Source organism: Paramormyrops kingsleyae, chromosome 18 (genome assembly GCF_048594095.1).
Source record: "Paramormyrops kingsleyae isolate MSU_618 chromosome 18, PKINGS_0.4, whole genome shotgun sequence".
Lineage (NCBI taxonomy): Eukaryota > Metazoa > Chordata > Actinopteri > Osteoglossiformes > Mormyridae > Paramormyrops > Paramormyrops kingsleyae.
In genome coordinates this window covers 18,757,324-18,772,304 of record NC_132814.1, presented here as the reverse complement: position 1 = coordinate 18,772,304, position 14,981 = coordinate 18,757,324, and the positions used below count along the sequence as shown (strand labels likewise).

The window sequence follows — 14,981 nt, the reverse complement described above, 5'->3', positions numbered from 1 at the left end:
CACCGCTTTGAAAGCCCCTGCTCACCCATCATTTGACAGGTATCTGTACATTGACTATTTGTTGTGAAACCCTGGCTGGTATCACAAGTGTGTCTATATCCATTATTACATTTTCTAATGACACGATTATATTACAATAGGGTAAGATCCTATTAATTGGGAACATCACCGACACTATAGATTACATGGTCACTTATTAAAAATGAGGCCTGTTTCCTCCCATTCTTACTGCACCATATTTGACTCATTTAGTGATTAAAATCACCAACATCGCGACTATTAGGAATAAGACCAAAAAAATGTATATCAGTGTTACTTTGTATTATCGCAGTAAATTTATTTTCGAAAAAAACGCCACACATTTGGTAAAGCACACAGTGGTGTTACTCTAAGCCAGTTAGTCCAGTGTTACAAAGACTATTCAGTGCACTGGTACAGTGGTTTGTAGCTTTCAGTAGTTATAAAGGCTCTGAAGTGTTTGTAGCTGCCTGTTATTAAATCACATAACTTTCACAGAGTTTTTTTTAAATCAGAGCTACGTCTTTGCACCTGGGTCATACAAAAAGAAAAATGTCTAGGAACCATGATAATTAAACAGATCTCACATTAACAAAAAGTGACTTAAGTTTAAAGCCTATTAAAAATGCTACTGCTGTGAATTTTATTCATATCTAAATCATGGCTAAGGCATTAAATAAATCTCTCATCCTATTTCATCGCCAATAAAGTGGAAAATTACATTCTGATTTCAGCAAAATTATATAATAGAAACTATAGGCGATATATTAATCCAGCAATTAAAATCAAACAAAAATCTTCGGCATTGCAGCAGACCTTAGACACAGTAGTACTGGTCAGACAAACGTGTATGATTACTTCATTATAAAAAGAAAGAAATCAAGTAGCTTTGACTATTCAGAAGTCATTTTGATTTCCTCCGCTTGGCCTGGGTAGGACCTGCTCCAGTGTTTGTATCTGTAAAGGAGAGAGAGTATCCATGGCATAAAAAATACTTCTGAACTTTCTGCCTGTTAATCAAAGCAAACGGCCATTAACACTTCTGGAGGCTGCCAATTCTTCCTTTAAATTTATGGCAGTGGGTATTCATCAGTTCATGCCATTCTTAAAACGACATTATCTTGAAAACTTTAGCTAATAGACTGATTATATTCTTTGTCCAGCTAAGATACAACCCAACAGAGTAATTATAATATAATAAGTATATGTTAGACCTTGTCCAGTGGCGGTGGTACAGATGACGGAGGCAGACCCAGTTCCCGGCTTCTCCATCCTTTTCCTTTGTCCTCCATCAGGCACCTCCAGTGGCGAAGGAGCCCCTTCATCTGGCTCCTCCTCTGCCCATGAGCTGCGTCGGCTTGCAGGGTTGGATTTCTCTGGTTCACCCACAGCATCCCTTTTTAAAAAAGAAATAAGAGGAGCAGCTCACTCTAAACCAGGGGCCACCAACCTTTTTGAAACTGAGAGCTACTTCACAGGTCCTGAGCCATACGAAGGGCTACCAGTTTGATACACTCTTCTTAAATAACAGATTTGCTCAGTATAATAAACATGTTTAAAATGCTTTTTTTTTTAGATACTGTCATTTTCAAATCTATATAAATGCAAATATGATTAAAGAAGAATAGCAACAGGATAAAATTAATTTTAGACGCTGCTCACTGGTGAGTTGTGCTATTCTTAGAACAGGTCCGCGGGCGACTCGTGGTCCTTGGGGGCGTCCTGGTGCCCGGGGCGGGGGGCACCATGTTGGTGACCCCTGCTCTAAACGTCAATGACTAGAAGACTTGGAGTAACTGAAAATTTGGGCCTTTACATGCGAACCAATCTTGGGTCTCCAGTGAAGAAAACAAAAAGGCCCAGTTAATATGCTTGGCCTGCTGAGATCATTTCCGAAACCCATCCGTGACACCAGTCAGCATTGCGGTAGCTCTCCGGCCTAAGGTACCGTGCCTCTAACCACCAAAACTCATGCGGAGAGCTAGATGCTCTTCTCCTGTATGCAGTACAGCCCTGAGCCATAAAAAAATTACACAGCATGTTCATCAACAAAAACTCAGAGATATTTCTGGTCACCACATTCCACATGCATTAAACTCTTGCACTTCTACACTTCTACTTGGAATATGCCCAAATCCTTCTGGGGGGAAATGCTCTAAGCCCCCACCCCATTTCTTAGTACCTCCTTCAGAGATGCATGATGTTTATTGGAATGGGAAATGGAATTCTGCTGCTTATATGAAGAGATCTGCATATTAAACAGTCAGGGGTAACATACTACACGGTGCATGCTATTTATCGGTCATACAGGACATGTGGAATTAAATAAGGCGTAATATCAACCCCCCCCCCCCTTGATGACATCTTACCCATTCTCGGTTAAAGCTGCTCCGCCGTCATCTCCTTTGGTGGTGGGGGGAGGGAAGGGGGGGTAAGACATGTGGTTAATAAATTGGCACTCATTACCCGAGCACTATTTCATTTCAAAATCAATTTGGTACTAATCACCCTGGTAATATCACAACATGTCCAATATACCTTCTTCAGTTTGATATGAAAAGCAAAAATATTAGGAGGGATCATCTACTTATCCCTCAGGTAATAATTCTTACATATACAATATTATATGATAAATAACAATAAAATTAGTAACGGGATACTGATACAATGCTATGCTGAACTGAAACACTTATGTTAACATAAAGTCGCTGTTACAGGTATCTATCCATCCAGCTTCCAACCATTTGTCCCAGTTAAGGTCATGGAAGGGCTTGGATCAAAATCCAGGCAGCACAGGTATCAAGGCAGGACTACATCCTGGATGGGAAACAAGTATCACTGGGAATGTACGCAACTACACTGTAGCAGCTGGTTCCACAGCAGATGATTGTGGTTCCTTTGAGGTAGTTCCGGAACCTTTTTTTAGTCCCTACTCTGGAGTAGGTACTTTTTGCTTGACCTGGAGCTGCTGAATGGGGCTTATAGTGATAAACTTTGCTGACTGGTTGACCACAAACACCAGAGCTCACTTGGAAGTTATGTAGAAGGGCAAAGTAAAGAGATTGAAGTAGTGGAGCAAAAATTGAGCAGATGGGATCATTTTTGTATATTAGTTACATTAAATGCTTAATGAATACTTTTTTTGGCTTGGATCTCCATATTTCTGCATTGGAAAATTTTATTGATAACCAATATACTTCTGTCTATTATCTCCAGTGATGAAACGTGCCACTGCTTACTAGTGGAATAACGTCACATTTCTTATGGTGGGGAAAATGAAAGATCGATTTGCTGGCCAGATGTCATAATGAATTATAAGCATGCCGTAGGTCATATAAATAAAATGCTGTGTCCTGTTTTGAGATGGGATGCGATTTGTCCAGTATTTTTGGACCATGCACATCATCCAACACCTTGAAGTACAAAAAGTATGGTACCTGGTGCAGTGGAAAAGCGCCCTTAGAGACACCGGTTCACATAACAGGGGGAGAACATGCAAGCTCCACATACAGAGTGGGATTTGAACTCCTCACCATGGAGGTGTGACACTACGGTTCTATGCACTAAGCCACCCTATACATCTTAGTAAAATAGTTATTTTCTAAAAAATTTTTGTTGTACAAAAATCAGCTCATGTAAGTCTAACACAAGGCATATGATAAACTGTAAAACAAAATTTACCAGTATGCTGTGCACTGTTTAACCTGGGTTCTACAGCTTGGATGCTTTCTGGAGCCGGTCGGCTGGTTTCAACCACTGCAGGTGGGCTCTGCTCCCCATCTGGGGAGGGTGGTGCTGATATGGCTCCAGAGCTGACTAAAACTGGTCCAGGATCAGCAGTGTCTGCTGGGGAAAAGTTAGGGGGAAAGGGGAGCTCTGGAACAGGTTGGGGAGGTTGTTTTGGAGGAGAAGTGGATTGGTGTCCCTCAAGAATCTCTGACTGGCCAGCCGGATGGGAAGAGTGAGGTAGTATACTTCTGGATGTATGGTCCGATTGTCCTGCAACCTCAGAAACTTGAATTGCTTGTTCATCCACTTTCTCTACAGTGAGGGACGGAACTTCAGTTGATTCAGTCATGAGCACCTGCCTTGGGCTGCTCTTGGACAAGGAAACTGTAGTAGATATGGGGTTTTCTTGAGAATGAGCAGCAGTTCCTGGGCTGGAACACAGTTTAGCCGGTAACAGGGGCTTGGAGACAGAGGATGCCTTCGCTGTATTGAGACATAGAGATAGCTGCCCAAGTGGATTATGCTTTAGTGCAACTTCTTCAGCTGAATCTTTTTCCTGCTTTAGGGTTCCAGGGAATGGCTGTTGAGAATGGTAAACATTGCCAACAGCAGCAACTTGGTTTGAGGGCATCTTGACCTGTGCAACAAGTTCATGACCTGCCTGGTTGTTGTGAATGCCATTTACAGGAGACTGAGCTGATGTAGGCACTTGTGCGAGCTGGAGATCTGTTGACAGTTTTACTGACCCCACTGCAGTTACTGGTAGGGACATAACATTTGTACCGTGGGGAATGGAAGAAGCAGGATCCTGAAGAATTGAGTTGATTAAGACAGGAGTTGTTGGAAACTGAGGGGAACAAGAGTTATGTGCAGTTGTAGTAAGCATGGCTCCTCCTTCCCAGGGTGCAGAACCTTCATTAGGAGCAGTAACTACAGCAGAGACTAAGGCTGGGACTCCACTAGAAGTTGTGTTCACAGAAGAACTAATGGAATTTGAGGAGACAAAGATAGTGATTTGGTTGGAAGGAACGGAGGCACCTGAGGTGACACTCTGCAAGACTGCAGAACTTGTCAAGGAGTTAGTGGTAGAGTTAGGGCCAAGGTTTTGGTTAATGGTGACACTAGGGTGAGAACCGGAAATGGAACTGTTGATTGACTTTGGACATGAACTGGAAGTAATGCCTGAACTGGAACTGACAACAGTGATGAGGTTTTGATGGACATATGGGTTAAGTTTGGGACTTGTAGCTGAACTGAGTTTAGACTTCACTTCTTGTTCATTTTCTGTAAGGGTGGTGACATCAGAGTGCAGTTGGCTTTTGTCACCCACAGTGCTTTCATTTTCACTCATATTTCCCTCTGAAGTATGATCCTGGTCAGGTTTTACAGAAGTTGTGTCTGGAAGCGAACTGTCCAACAGCTGATTTGAAGAGGTTGGGACATCCCTCAGAGCTACTGAAGAATTGGGTTTAGGTCCCTGTTGAGATAAAGCCTCAGTCCGTTCTGCTTTTTTTACATCCTGAATTTCTGGCTCTCCAATAACACATTCGCCACATGGAGGACTTATAACATTCTCCCTTGGAGGGTCACTTGTAAGCTGGGAAAACTGATGCTTCACAGGTTGTATTCCTTGTCCTTCACGAGTCATGTCAGTGGGGTAGCCATGGCGATCATGGAACGGATTTTGGATCTCAGGCACATCTTGAGAAGAAGGGTGCATGGGCGTATGGCGAATCGTTGCATTTGCATTATTAACCGGGGGCTGCTGGTGTGTCGGGGAAGATAGGGACGTTTTAGTGCCTTTCTGGCGTCCAGGGCTAGGTACTGTCTTGCGGGTTGACGCTGAGCTAGCATGTCTACTGTTGCTTGGGCTGGCTCTTCTCACCGGGCTTCCAGGTTTCCCACCTGGGATCGCTCTATTGCTAGCCTCAAGAAAAGACAGCTGATTATTGTTGTTGCCATTCACTAGTGAATTCATATTGGTAGGGGCTTGCCCAATGGCTTTCAGGGTCGTGGGGTTAAGGCCCTGCTGGTCAAATCCTCGATTAAGATTAGACTGCCTAGGAGGTAAAGGAATGTTTATCTTTGGTGGAAAGAGACCAGCTATTGAAGCATTTAATCTCTCTGGGGAGAGATTGATCTCAGAGGGCTCAGTGCTAGGTGGCCGACTGGTTTCGGGAAGTGGATTGTGATATGGCCTGGGACTAGCTGGGTTGGGTGTCTTGGGCCTGGAGCCCTGTGAGCTGGGCGAAATGCTGGTGAAATGAAGGCTATGTGAAGCTGGCATCGTGCCAGCCTGCTGCGGCTGTTGCTGCTGCAGCTTCTGGGGACTTGCTCCTTGACGCTGTGGTTTTGGCGAAGTCCCTGACTTCATCGGCTGAAGATCACAACCTTGATTAAGAACCATATGTGGCACACCACTTCCTGTTTCATTAGAAGTGTTAGTCGGCAGAACGTGTATTCCGGAGGCTTCATCTGAATTCAGTGATGGACTTCCCCGTACCGAATCAGGGACAGGAATCCTTCTCGCAGTTACCTGTGGGTTCATCATGAAGGGAAGTCCCCTCGGTTTGTCAGGGGATGGTGGGACACTGCCATTGCCTCGTAGGTTAATCATTACTGGCATGTTTCCCTGCTGAGAAACAGGCATCCTCTGGCCATCTGCTGTATACAGGACTCCCTGGGAGAGAGGCATTCTATTTTTAGCTTGTTCTTGCTGCCTCATGAGCATTATCATCTGCTGCTGTTGGTGATTCAGCTGGTGATGTTGCTGCTGCTGCTGCTGGATCTTTTGTTGAGGCTGGAACTGGTGTGGATTGACCTGGGTCTGACCTAATTGTTGGCCTTGGGACATTCGTCCAACTTGACCCAGGGGCACCTGCAGACTCTGCAATTTCTGCTGTTGCACAAACTGAATGGGTATTTGATGTAAAGCCCTTTGATCTCCCAGTTGACCTGGAAACCCTAAGAAATAATTAAAAGTAATCAAAAATAAAATTAAGTAATAATAATAATAATAATAATAATCGATACTTTATTGATCCCTTTGGGGAAATTGTGTTTTACGCTTCCCTCAACTTGCTCTTTTTCATAGAGTAAGCTGTCTGTGAAGGGCAGCCACCTGTAGTGGCACCCAGTGAGCTGGGGGTTAAGGGCCTTGCTCAAGGACCTGAAGACGTGCTGAGGCTGGGTTTGAACCGGCAACCTTCTGATTACAGGCACACAGGCTTAGCCCACTACATTCCCATACCTCTATCAAAGAACATTAACATATGTAATAGCGATCATGAATGGTAATAACTCATCAGCGGGTAACAATACAACACTTACCTGTAGGTCTGTTGGGGAGGTCTGGCAGATGGGATCCAGTGGGATCTATTCCAGGTCCCTGGTCCCCATGCATCAACTGCACCTCCACAGAGTTCTGAGGGTCAAGTCCACTGCAGAAAACACAATGCTCTTAATGAAGCCATTTCCATCACAAAGAAATAATCGCTTTCTCCCCATTTCTACTGCAGGCCACACTTACCAAAGGGCAACTTCTGCTTGTGCTAATGATCCTGCATTACCTTTAGCTTTTTTTTTGCTCGGGGTTTTTTTCTTTTTTGCTTTTGATTGGTTTGTAACCCCTTGCTTTCCGCTAGGGCCAACGTGATTTGCCGAGACGTCAGTCTGAAGGAGATTGACCAGAAGGGGACTTGTGAGCGTGATGTCGTTGTTGACCGTGAACCCACCGGTCTGCACGCACTGGTCTCCCATGCTCATCTGTCCTGGAAAATGGGGGTCGAAGGGCATCCCATGGCCAGAGAACTGACTACTCCCTACCAGCATTGACTGGGTAGTTGCTATCTGTGGATGCTGGTTCTCTAGGTCAGGCAATGCCTGTTGCAGAGGCATCTCCTCTGAGATGATAGTGTTATCCCCAAGTGACCGTGTGTGCTGCTGAACATCCTGCTGCGGAAACGGTTCCAGCTGCTGTTGAAACTGCACAAGTGCTGGATGAAGGCCTGCTGTTTGGTCGGCATTGCCATTCACTGGACTCTGTTGGAGTTGCTGCAGCTGCTGAATTAGATGCTGTTGCATCTTCTCATGCTGTGTCTGTTGAACCTGTTGCTGTGTTATCTGATGCTGATGCTGGAGTTGCTGTTGGGATTGAAACTGCTGCATCATCTGCTGGTACTGCTGTTTTTCCATATGTTGCTGCTGCTGTTGTTGTTGTTGTTGTTGTATCTGCTGCGGAGCCGACTGCTGCTGTTGTTGACCCATCTGAGTGTGAAATTGGACCAGGTTACCTTGCATGTTTGGGGACCTCATTATCTGACCATTAAACCCAAAGTCCTGCTTGTTTCCTTGCATCTGACTGACCATCATCTCTGTCATCATAGCATTTGGCTGCTTCATCATTGACTGGTTCCCCTGGTTGCCCATAAGCTGCCCTTTTCCTAGTAATGTGGGTGGAGTCATCCCTTGTTGTAGGCCCACATTGAAGTTCTGGTTGCCCATCAATCCCGGGTTTGAATGTTGAGGCCTGGTGACAACTGTCTCTCCCCCGACTTGGCCTTGAACCACCTGGCCAGCAAAGGAGGTGTGATTGCCCTGGGAGGTGGTGGACCCCAGTGGTTGGCTAGCCATGCCACTCTGGTTGCTTTGTATGAAGTCATTCTGATCATGTGACCCTTGCATATGACTCAGGGTAGATGGAGAATTGAGAGCTCCTGAAATTCATTAAAATTATACGATTAAAGGTCAGCAAATAATAAAATCCATGTAATGCACACAGTTTAAGACAACCACACATATCATACTGGAACCATAGTAACTCAAGAAACATTTTTAGAAACAGAACTCTGCTATAGTAACTCATAGTCTGTTGCCACTAGGTCGTGTTCCAGAAGGGACCCTGGGATTTAACCCGAATTGGAAAAACCTGGACAAAATCTAGATAAATCCGCAAAATTGTTACTATAGGAGTTATGTGTCCAAACCAAATAAATTTCTATACATCCATCATTCAACCACTTAACCAGTCCCGGGCTGCCTGGAGCCGACCCCAGAAAGCAGGAGGCCTGGGGACCCTGCAAAGGATGCCAGTCCGCCGTAGATACACACAAGCAGTTTGGGAAATTCAGCGTCACCACCCGCATGTTTTTGCACCACAGGAGGAAATCAGAGTACCCAGAGTACCCAGAGCACTGCCGTGCAGACATGGGAAGGACATGGGAAGGACAGGCAAACTACAAACGGGATTTGAACCCCTAGCTTTGGAGGTGGGAGGGTACGGTACCTCCCACCGAACCAATGTGCCACATTACGCAGAATTACACAATAAACCAGAATTAACGCCTCCTATTTGAGGTTTGCCTAAACCACATTTATCTACAGCTATATGTTAAGATGTTACGTCTTTTAGGTTGTATTCTCCTTAGGCGTGATCTTCCCTTCCAGCGCAATTACCGTCTTGCAGATCCTTGACTTTCTATACTGAGAGCTTTGCCCTGCTTTTGGATTTGTGGACCAACAGCTTGCAGGCAAAGGATCAGGAGTGACAATGACTGATGAGCAATAGCACCATCCTTCCTGGATGCAGACTCATGCTCTCATATCGCTTGATCAAAGATCGATGACTGTCTGCCTGACATCTTGTGGTTACACCTCATACAGATCCATTACTGAGATGTCGGTTCCTGCATGTGGCAAGTTCGGGCTGGTTGGCAGCTGAGGGTTTGTTCTCAGGTCCGACATTGAACTTGCCTCTGACCACCTTGTGCACTAACTAAACCCAGGGGAATACGATTGGACATGTCTATGGTGGAGTAAAGGTGATGTAAAGTGGCCTGAAAATGTCCATATAAATGAAAATGGCTGAATACGGGGGGGTGACACATACCTCCCGATCCAGCATGGGGGACCTGGGCCACCTGGATCTGCTGGGAGGTGACCATGACGTCTGGAGGAGAAGCACCACACTGCTGGCTGAACACCATCCTGCCTGGAGAGCTGATGGCGTGTGGCAGCCGGGGGCCCAGGTGGGCCTGATTCTGTCCCGGCTTTGGGGGAGAGGGTTGTCGGAAAGGAGAAGGGGAAGAAACAGGGGACTTTGAGCTGAGGTGACCCTGGTGAGTTGCATAGGGTAGTGGAGGCGCAGGGACTTGTGGTCCAGCTGGCCTTTGGAGGCCGTTTGGCTGCGGGGCCATGAATTGGGGTCCTGGTTGCTGTTGCTGCCCCATGGCATTGAAGATCTGGCCAGCTTGCTGACTCCCAGAGGGGTACGGAGGTGGAGGCTGTCTTGGAATTAGAACTGAGGGGTGCTGTGTCACTTGAACTTGCTGAAGCCCATTCCTCCAGGTCCCACCCATGGACCCCTGGGTGGGTGGCGGCTGCAGGACACCAGACGGGAGCCGGCTCCATCCAGCCGGAACGGGCATCTGATTGTTGAATGGAGCACAAGTGCCCCCTGGCTGCGTGAGCTGGGATCTCTGGTGTTGAAAGTGCAAGGTCACTGGGTTTAGTTGCCGTTCGGACTGCATGTGGGTAGGCACAGAGAGCATGAGGACTGGGCAGCGAGCTGGTTGAGCATGATAAGACTGTTGGTGCTGATGTTGCTGGTGTTGCATGGAGGGACTGAAGGCCATGGAGTTCGTTGAGTCTAAGGTCAAAACACAGAGGTGAAACAAAATGCCCAGCAAGGTTCCCTAGCTGCCAAAGGAAGGCCCTTCCTTACCACCAGAACCTTGTTATCATTAGGACACTTAGCAAAGCTGTGGGACCAGCGAGATCTCACCTGCCGGGGAGTGAGGAAGGGCAGCCCTCACCAGTAACTCGCCAGTGGCCCCTGCCACCATCCCTGGGGGGGGCATTCCTGGGCATTGGGAAACCATTGGCTCAGAGGGGTTGGTCACCCGCACACCTCAAATGGGAAAAAAATATCTGTAAAAATATAACCTTTAAAAACAAATGATACAAAAGATTCATGTGTTTTTCCGAGTTTCGGGAAGAAGTGTTACAGAACTTATTTTCAGTTCTAGTGGTTATTATCATTTTCTCTGATATCAGAACTAATGTCTTAGGTAGGTTTAGGCATTTAACTCCCAAGACATGCTCTCTCCCCACCTGGACCCATGTGCATCGGGAAACTCCCATCCATCCTCATGTGGGCGGCCGCTCCAGTGGGTCCACTGACCCTGACCTCCAGACCTCTATTCTGCGCAAAGGCAACATTTATGGCTCCCTCCCCTGAATGGAACCAGAGACACATCAATCATTTCATATTCATACAGTTACGGGAATCTAAGCCAATCAGTGTGTTTATCATTTTTCTAAGTGGACTACAATTGGTGCAGTTTCATCCAATCCCCTGCGATTTAATGTGAATAACCGAATATCAGAATGTTAACACACCAATGGTGGACAGTCAGGAACGGATATAACTAGTGTTGACACAGAGATCAGAATAATACTGACGTTTTGCATACTGTTGAATCATTGCTTTCCATAAGGCCAATCTCTATGCATGTAACAAAGTTCTCTTTGAACATGCAAATAGTCGAATGAAAAGATTTATTGGGTTACTGTAAATAAAAGTCAAAATATGCATAAATAAACTGAAGCAATATAAACTAATTGGCCATAGGGATATTAATTGATGGGAATTATTTAGTTCCTATCATAAAAATACTCTGTGATGTCACTAAACATTTGGAAAGTGAATGTCGTAAATTAAGAATATAATGAAGTAATTTTCCAAGAGTTACCAATACAAAAATAAATATTGTAGATTAAAAAGTAAGCAATCCATTGTAATTTACAAACACTAGCTCAACACACACTAGCTAGTCATCTTGTCCAACACACGAAGGAGCTGTCTGCAAATGAAGCTGTGCTGTTACACCTCCCGTTTAACGAGGTCAGCCCGGCGAGGCTCCCCTACCCTCGATCTGCACGGACAGGATGCCCAAGTCTCGCAGCTGCTGCTGGCTGCACTGGGCCATCAGGCGAAGACGCTCGGCGGCATCTCGGGGGACGCTGAAGGTCACGCGGACGCTGTTCCACGGCTCCACACATAGGGGGCGCAGTCTCTCCACATCTGACGGCAAGTGGAACCAACCAGGGGGAGAGCCAGGGGCAATTCCGCAATTTTTTTTTTTTAAGGTGGAGGGCATAAGAGGAACCATAATTCATACAGGGAGGCCAACCTTATTAGCCAATCATATGTTTTGAATTGGCAGAGTGACAGGCGAGAGGGCATTGTGGGGGCCAATCGGTTTTCAACTAAGGCCAGTGTCTCTCTCACCCCGCTTCTGAGTAACAGAGTAACCAAACCCAAAGGAATTGGCTGGCTAACGCTGTCCATTTATTATTAGGTCTGTGTCCATCTTACTCCTGGGCCGTAATTATTGTGTCTTCTCATTATTAAAAAAACGCAGCATATTTTTTGCCAGACGCCCTGTGCTGCAGTCATTAATGCTGCTTCCAACAACTGGGCCCCTGCTGTGTTGCATTATCAGCCTGCAGAGATGAGGACCAGAAACCCCAAACTGGCTTGTGTTCAGTGGGCCGACTGAATGGCTACGTTCCCTCCCTCTCCCTCTCCCCCCCCCCCAGCTCAAGCAGGGCTGTCCGCTGTGGATCAGAGTGTCTATGGGGGACAGCACTCTCATCCAAGCGCATCATTACCGGTAAGGTGAAATGAAGTCACAGCCTGGAGGAGGAGTGTGTAAATTCTACACCGTTCCCCAAACAAATCACAAAGCAAATAAGTAAAATAGAACATTTTTGCAGAATGTAATTTTATTTCCAAAAAATGTCACTCACAGACTCACCTAATTGCAGTAAGCCAGGTATACCGCTCAAGATGCTGTCAAGTTTTTCCTGGAAGTCTTCATCGTCCATACTTCCCAGGAAGGCGATGAAGACTGTGGATTCCATCTCCTGCCCCATACAGGACAAGCTGCTTCCATGGTTACCGTCATCATCTTCCAGACTACAGCCCTGCCCAGACTCAGAGTACATCACGACAGCCTTCGCACAGCCACTAGGTGTCGCTGGCGCTCGCCGGTGCGCCGTCAATCCCGGCGGAGAGCCGCAGCAGTACCGTCCCACACTGGCTACCCTGCTGGCCTTAAGCTGTACATCTGCAGGTCACGTGACACACATGCATATGACACAAAAGTCATGCGGACAATATGGAATAGTGGACTACGACTTTGATTTTGATTGGTTTAAAAATGAAAGGCTGGATATAAATTCTTAAACTAATGTCTGCTAATAATATTCACATAGATTGATCATGCCTTAAGTTAAACATGAGTTAGTGACCGTTCTATCGTTTGCTTAATCTGTAACCATGCGTTGCATATGTAAAAAATAAACTCATAACCTTATATCTCTGAATGCATTATTGCGATCATTTACCGTTTTTGAAACATAGCTAAATACTTCGTTATGTGATGGTATCAATGGTTTATTATAGTCGGAGTTCTAATTAAATCAGACTGCATATTTGCTATAATTAAAATTAAAAACACATAACGTGTCATGAAGTGGATTATTTACTAATAAAATTGCAATGGGAATTGGAAAGCGAGCAGTATAGCAACAGGTGGAATTCACGGCCGATATCCGTACGCAGGGGGATTAGCGCTGGGGTACGTCTGGCAGTCCGGCCCGTTCTCTTGCGGATTCATTTGCCACTGGATCTTACTAACCGCAGTAAATGGTTACTTATCAGTTTCAACTATTTGTTTTATGTATGGGGTAATTTCCGTTAATGGCAGTGTGTTTCCCAAGAACTTAAATGCACCTCGCAAACTGCCAACTGTACTTTTCGCACTGTTTATATAGCAACCTCATCCAGATAATGCAGCGATGTGCATCCTGCTCTTCATATAGGGGGGTCTGCATTTATTTCACCCCTGCTGGAGCGGAGGATGCTCGGGTGAAGCCTTTCCGTCAGCGGATCAGGAGTAAACCGCGCGCTCCCGGCTCCCATCCAGACGTTGGCGGCTCACACCTCGCCCGGGCATAAGGCCCCGGGTTGCCTAGCGCTCCACTCCGCCACCATGGACCCAGCCTCCAATACTGAGCTAATGACCCAGGAGCACCAGCTCCAGCACTAAGTGTCTGCTTATAAGTAAAAGTATTCGAACTATTTACGTTTCCCAGATAGGTAACACAGTGCAAGTAATGTAGCTAATATATTTTCATGTTCATAATGAATAAATAAATAGATAAATAATCCCTTACCAGGTCAGTGCATTTGGAAATTATCCCTCCTATTCATTAACAAAACAGGCACCAGGTAACCGTGACCACACGCACGAAGTGGGAGGAACAAATGAATCCAATCTCAAGAGTCACTCCCCCCGCGCGTTTTCTCCACATTCTCGAAGAAATTTGCACGTAAACTTCCTTTGTACGCTAACTACTGCGCCGTTTGCGTAGGGCCACAACGCTGCAAGATAACTATGGTTGCAGTAACGGACAACCGGATTGGTCGAAATGTACCTACAATCCAGCAACAGTAGATGTATCTTGTTAAGGGCTGGACCAATAGTTAAGTTACAGTTTAATCGCAATCAACTACAGCAATTTAAGTAACAGAGATACCTAACCCACATCTATTGACAGTGCCGAGTTAACTCGGACATCTAGATATTTTAAAGAATTCTAGGACTTTAATTTTTCAAATAAAAACTGGAAAAATACAATAATCTACAATGCCTGCTGCATAATAATTAATCACATACATGTCCGTTTGTCGACTTAAAATAACTTTAAGAGCAACAATTCTAGAGAAAAAAAAGATTGGGGATATGAATAAATACGTTTTATAAACATCGCAATATATTTACATTTAGCTTTTTTCAGTGGATAAGTAGACCCCATTTAAAACCGTACCATATTATTAGCCTTTTACAGACAGTAGATTCAAGAGCCATCTGTGAACCTTTTTTCTATTCCTCATACAAAGCACAAACATTTACAAAGACTGATATATTAAAGCAAATCAAACATCTATAAATTAGTACTTTAGTCAACTTCTAATCATGGGTGCTATTAACTACTACCAAATTGAAAAAAGAAATCTGATTTTGCCTACAAACTCAACCAAACTTCACTTGCTAAGAGCAGCTTAAACAAAACAAAATAAATGGTCATCGAACACAGAGGAATTTGTGAGCAGACTACTAAGAGGGAAATAGTAACAGGTAAACAAGAAAATGACCAGCAAACTT

The 14,981-nt window shown here is 45.2% G+C and overlaps 1 protein-coding gene across 3 annotated transcripts; it reads right to left on the bottom strand.

The window, feature by feature from the left end:
- Nucleotides 1-312: 312 nt before the first annotated feature.
- LOC111837103 (nuclear receptor coactivator 6) lies at nucleotides 313-14,146 on the bottom strand. 3 transcript variants are annotated; one of them, XM_023798922.2, is made up of 13 exons: nucleotides 13,990-14,146; nucleotides 12,567-12,878; nucleotides 11,675-11,830; nucleotides 10,858-10,980; nucleotides 10,529-10,654; nucleotides 9,635-10,393; nucleotides 8,113-8,462; nucleotides 7,277-8,013; nucleotides 7,078-7,187; nucleotides 3,700-6,711; nucleotides 2,388-2,421; nucleotides 1,233-1,414; nucleotides 313-975 (listed from the first exon to the last, which is right to left on the bottom strand). In XM_023798922.2, the coding sequence occupies exons 2-13, from the start codon at nucleotides 12,754-12,756 to the stop codon at nucleotides 923-925; spliced, it is 5,832 nt and encodes a 1,943-aa protein (XP_023654690.2). In that variant the 5' UTR covers nucleotides 12,757-12,878; nucleotides 13,990-14,146; the 3' UTR covers nucleotides 313-922. The 3 variants fall into 3 exon arrangements, with proteins under 3 accessions (XP_023654690.2, XP_023654689.2, XP_072558023.1); XM_023798921.2 differs by having other exon boundaries at nucleotides 7,277-8,462; nucleotides 13,990-14,145; XM_072701922.1 differs by having other exon boundaries at nucleotides 7,277-8,462; nucleotides 12,567-12,735; nucleotides 13,990-14,145.
- Nucleotides 14,147-14,981: the final 835 nt, after the last annotated feature.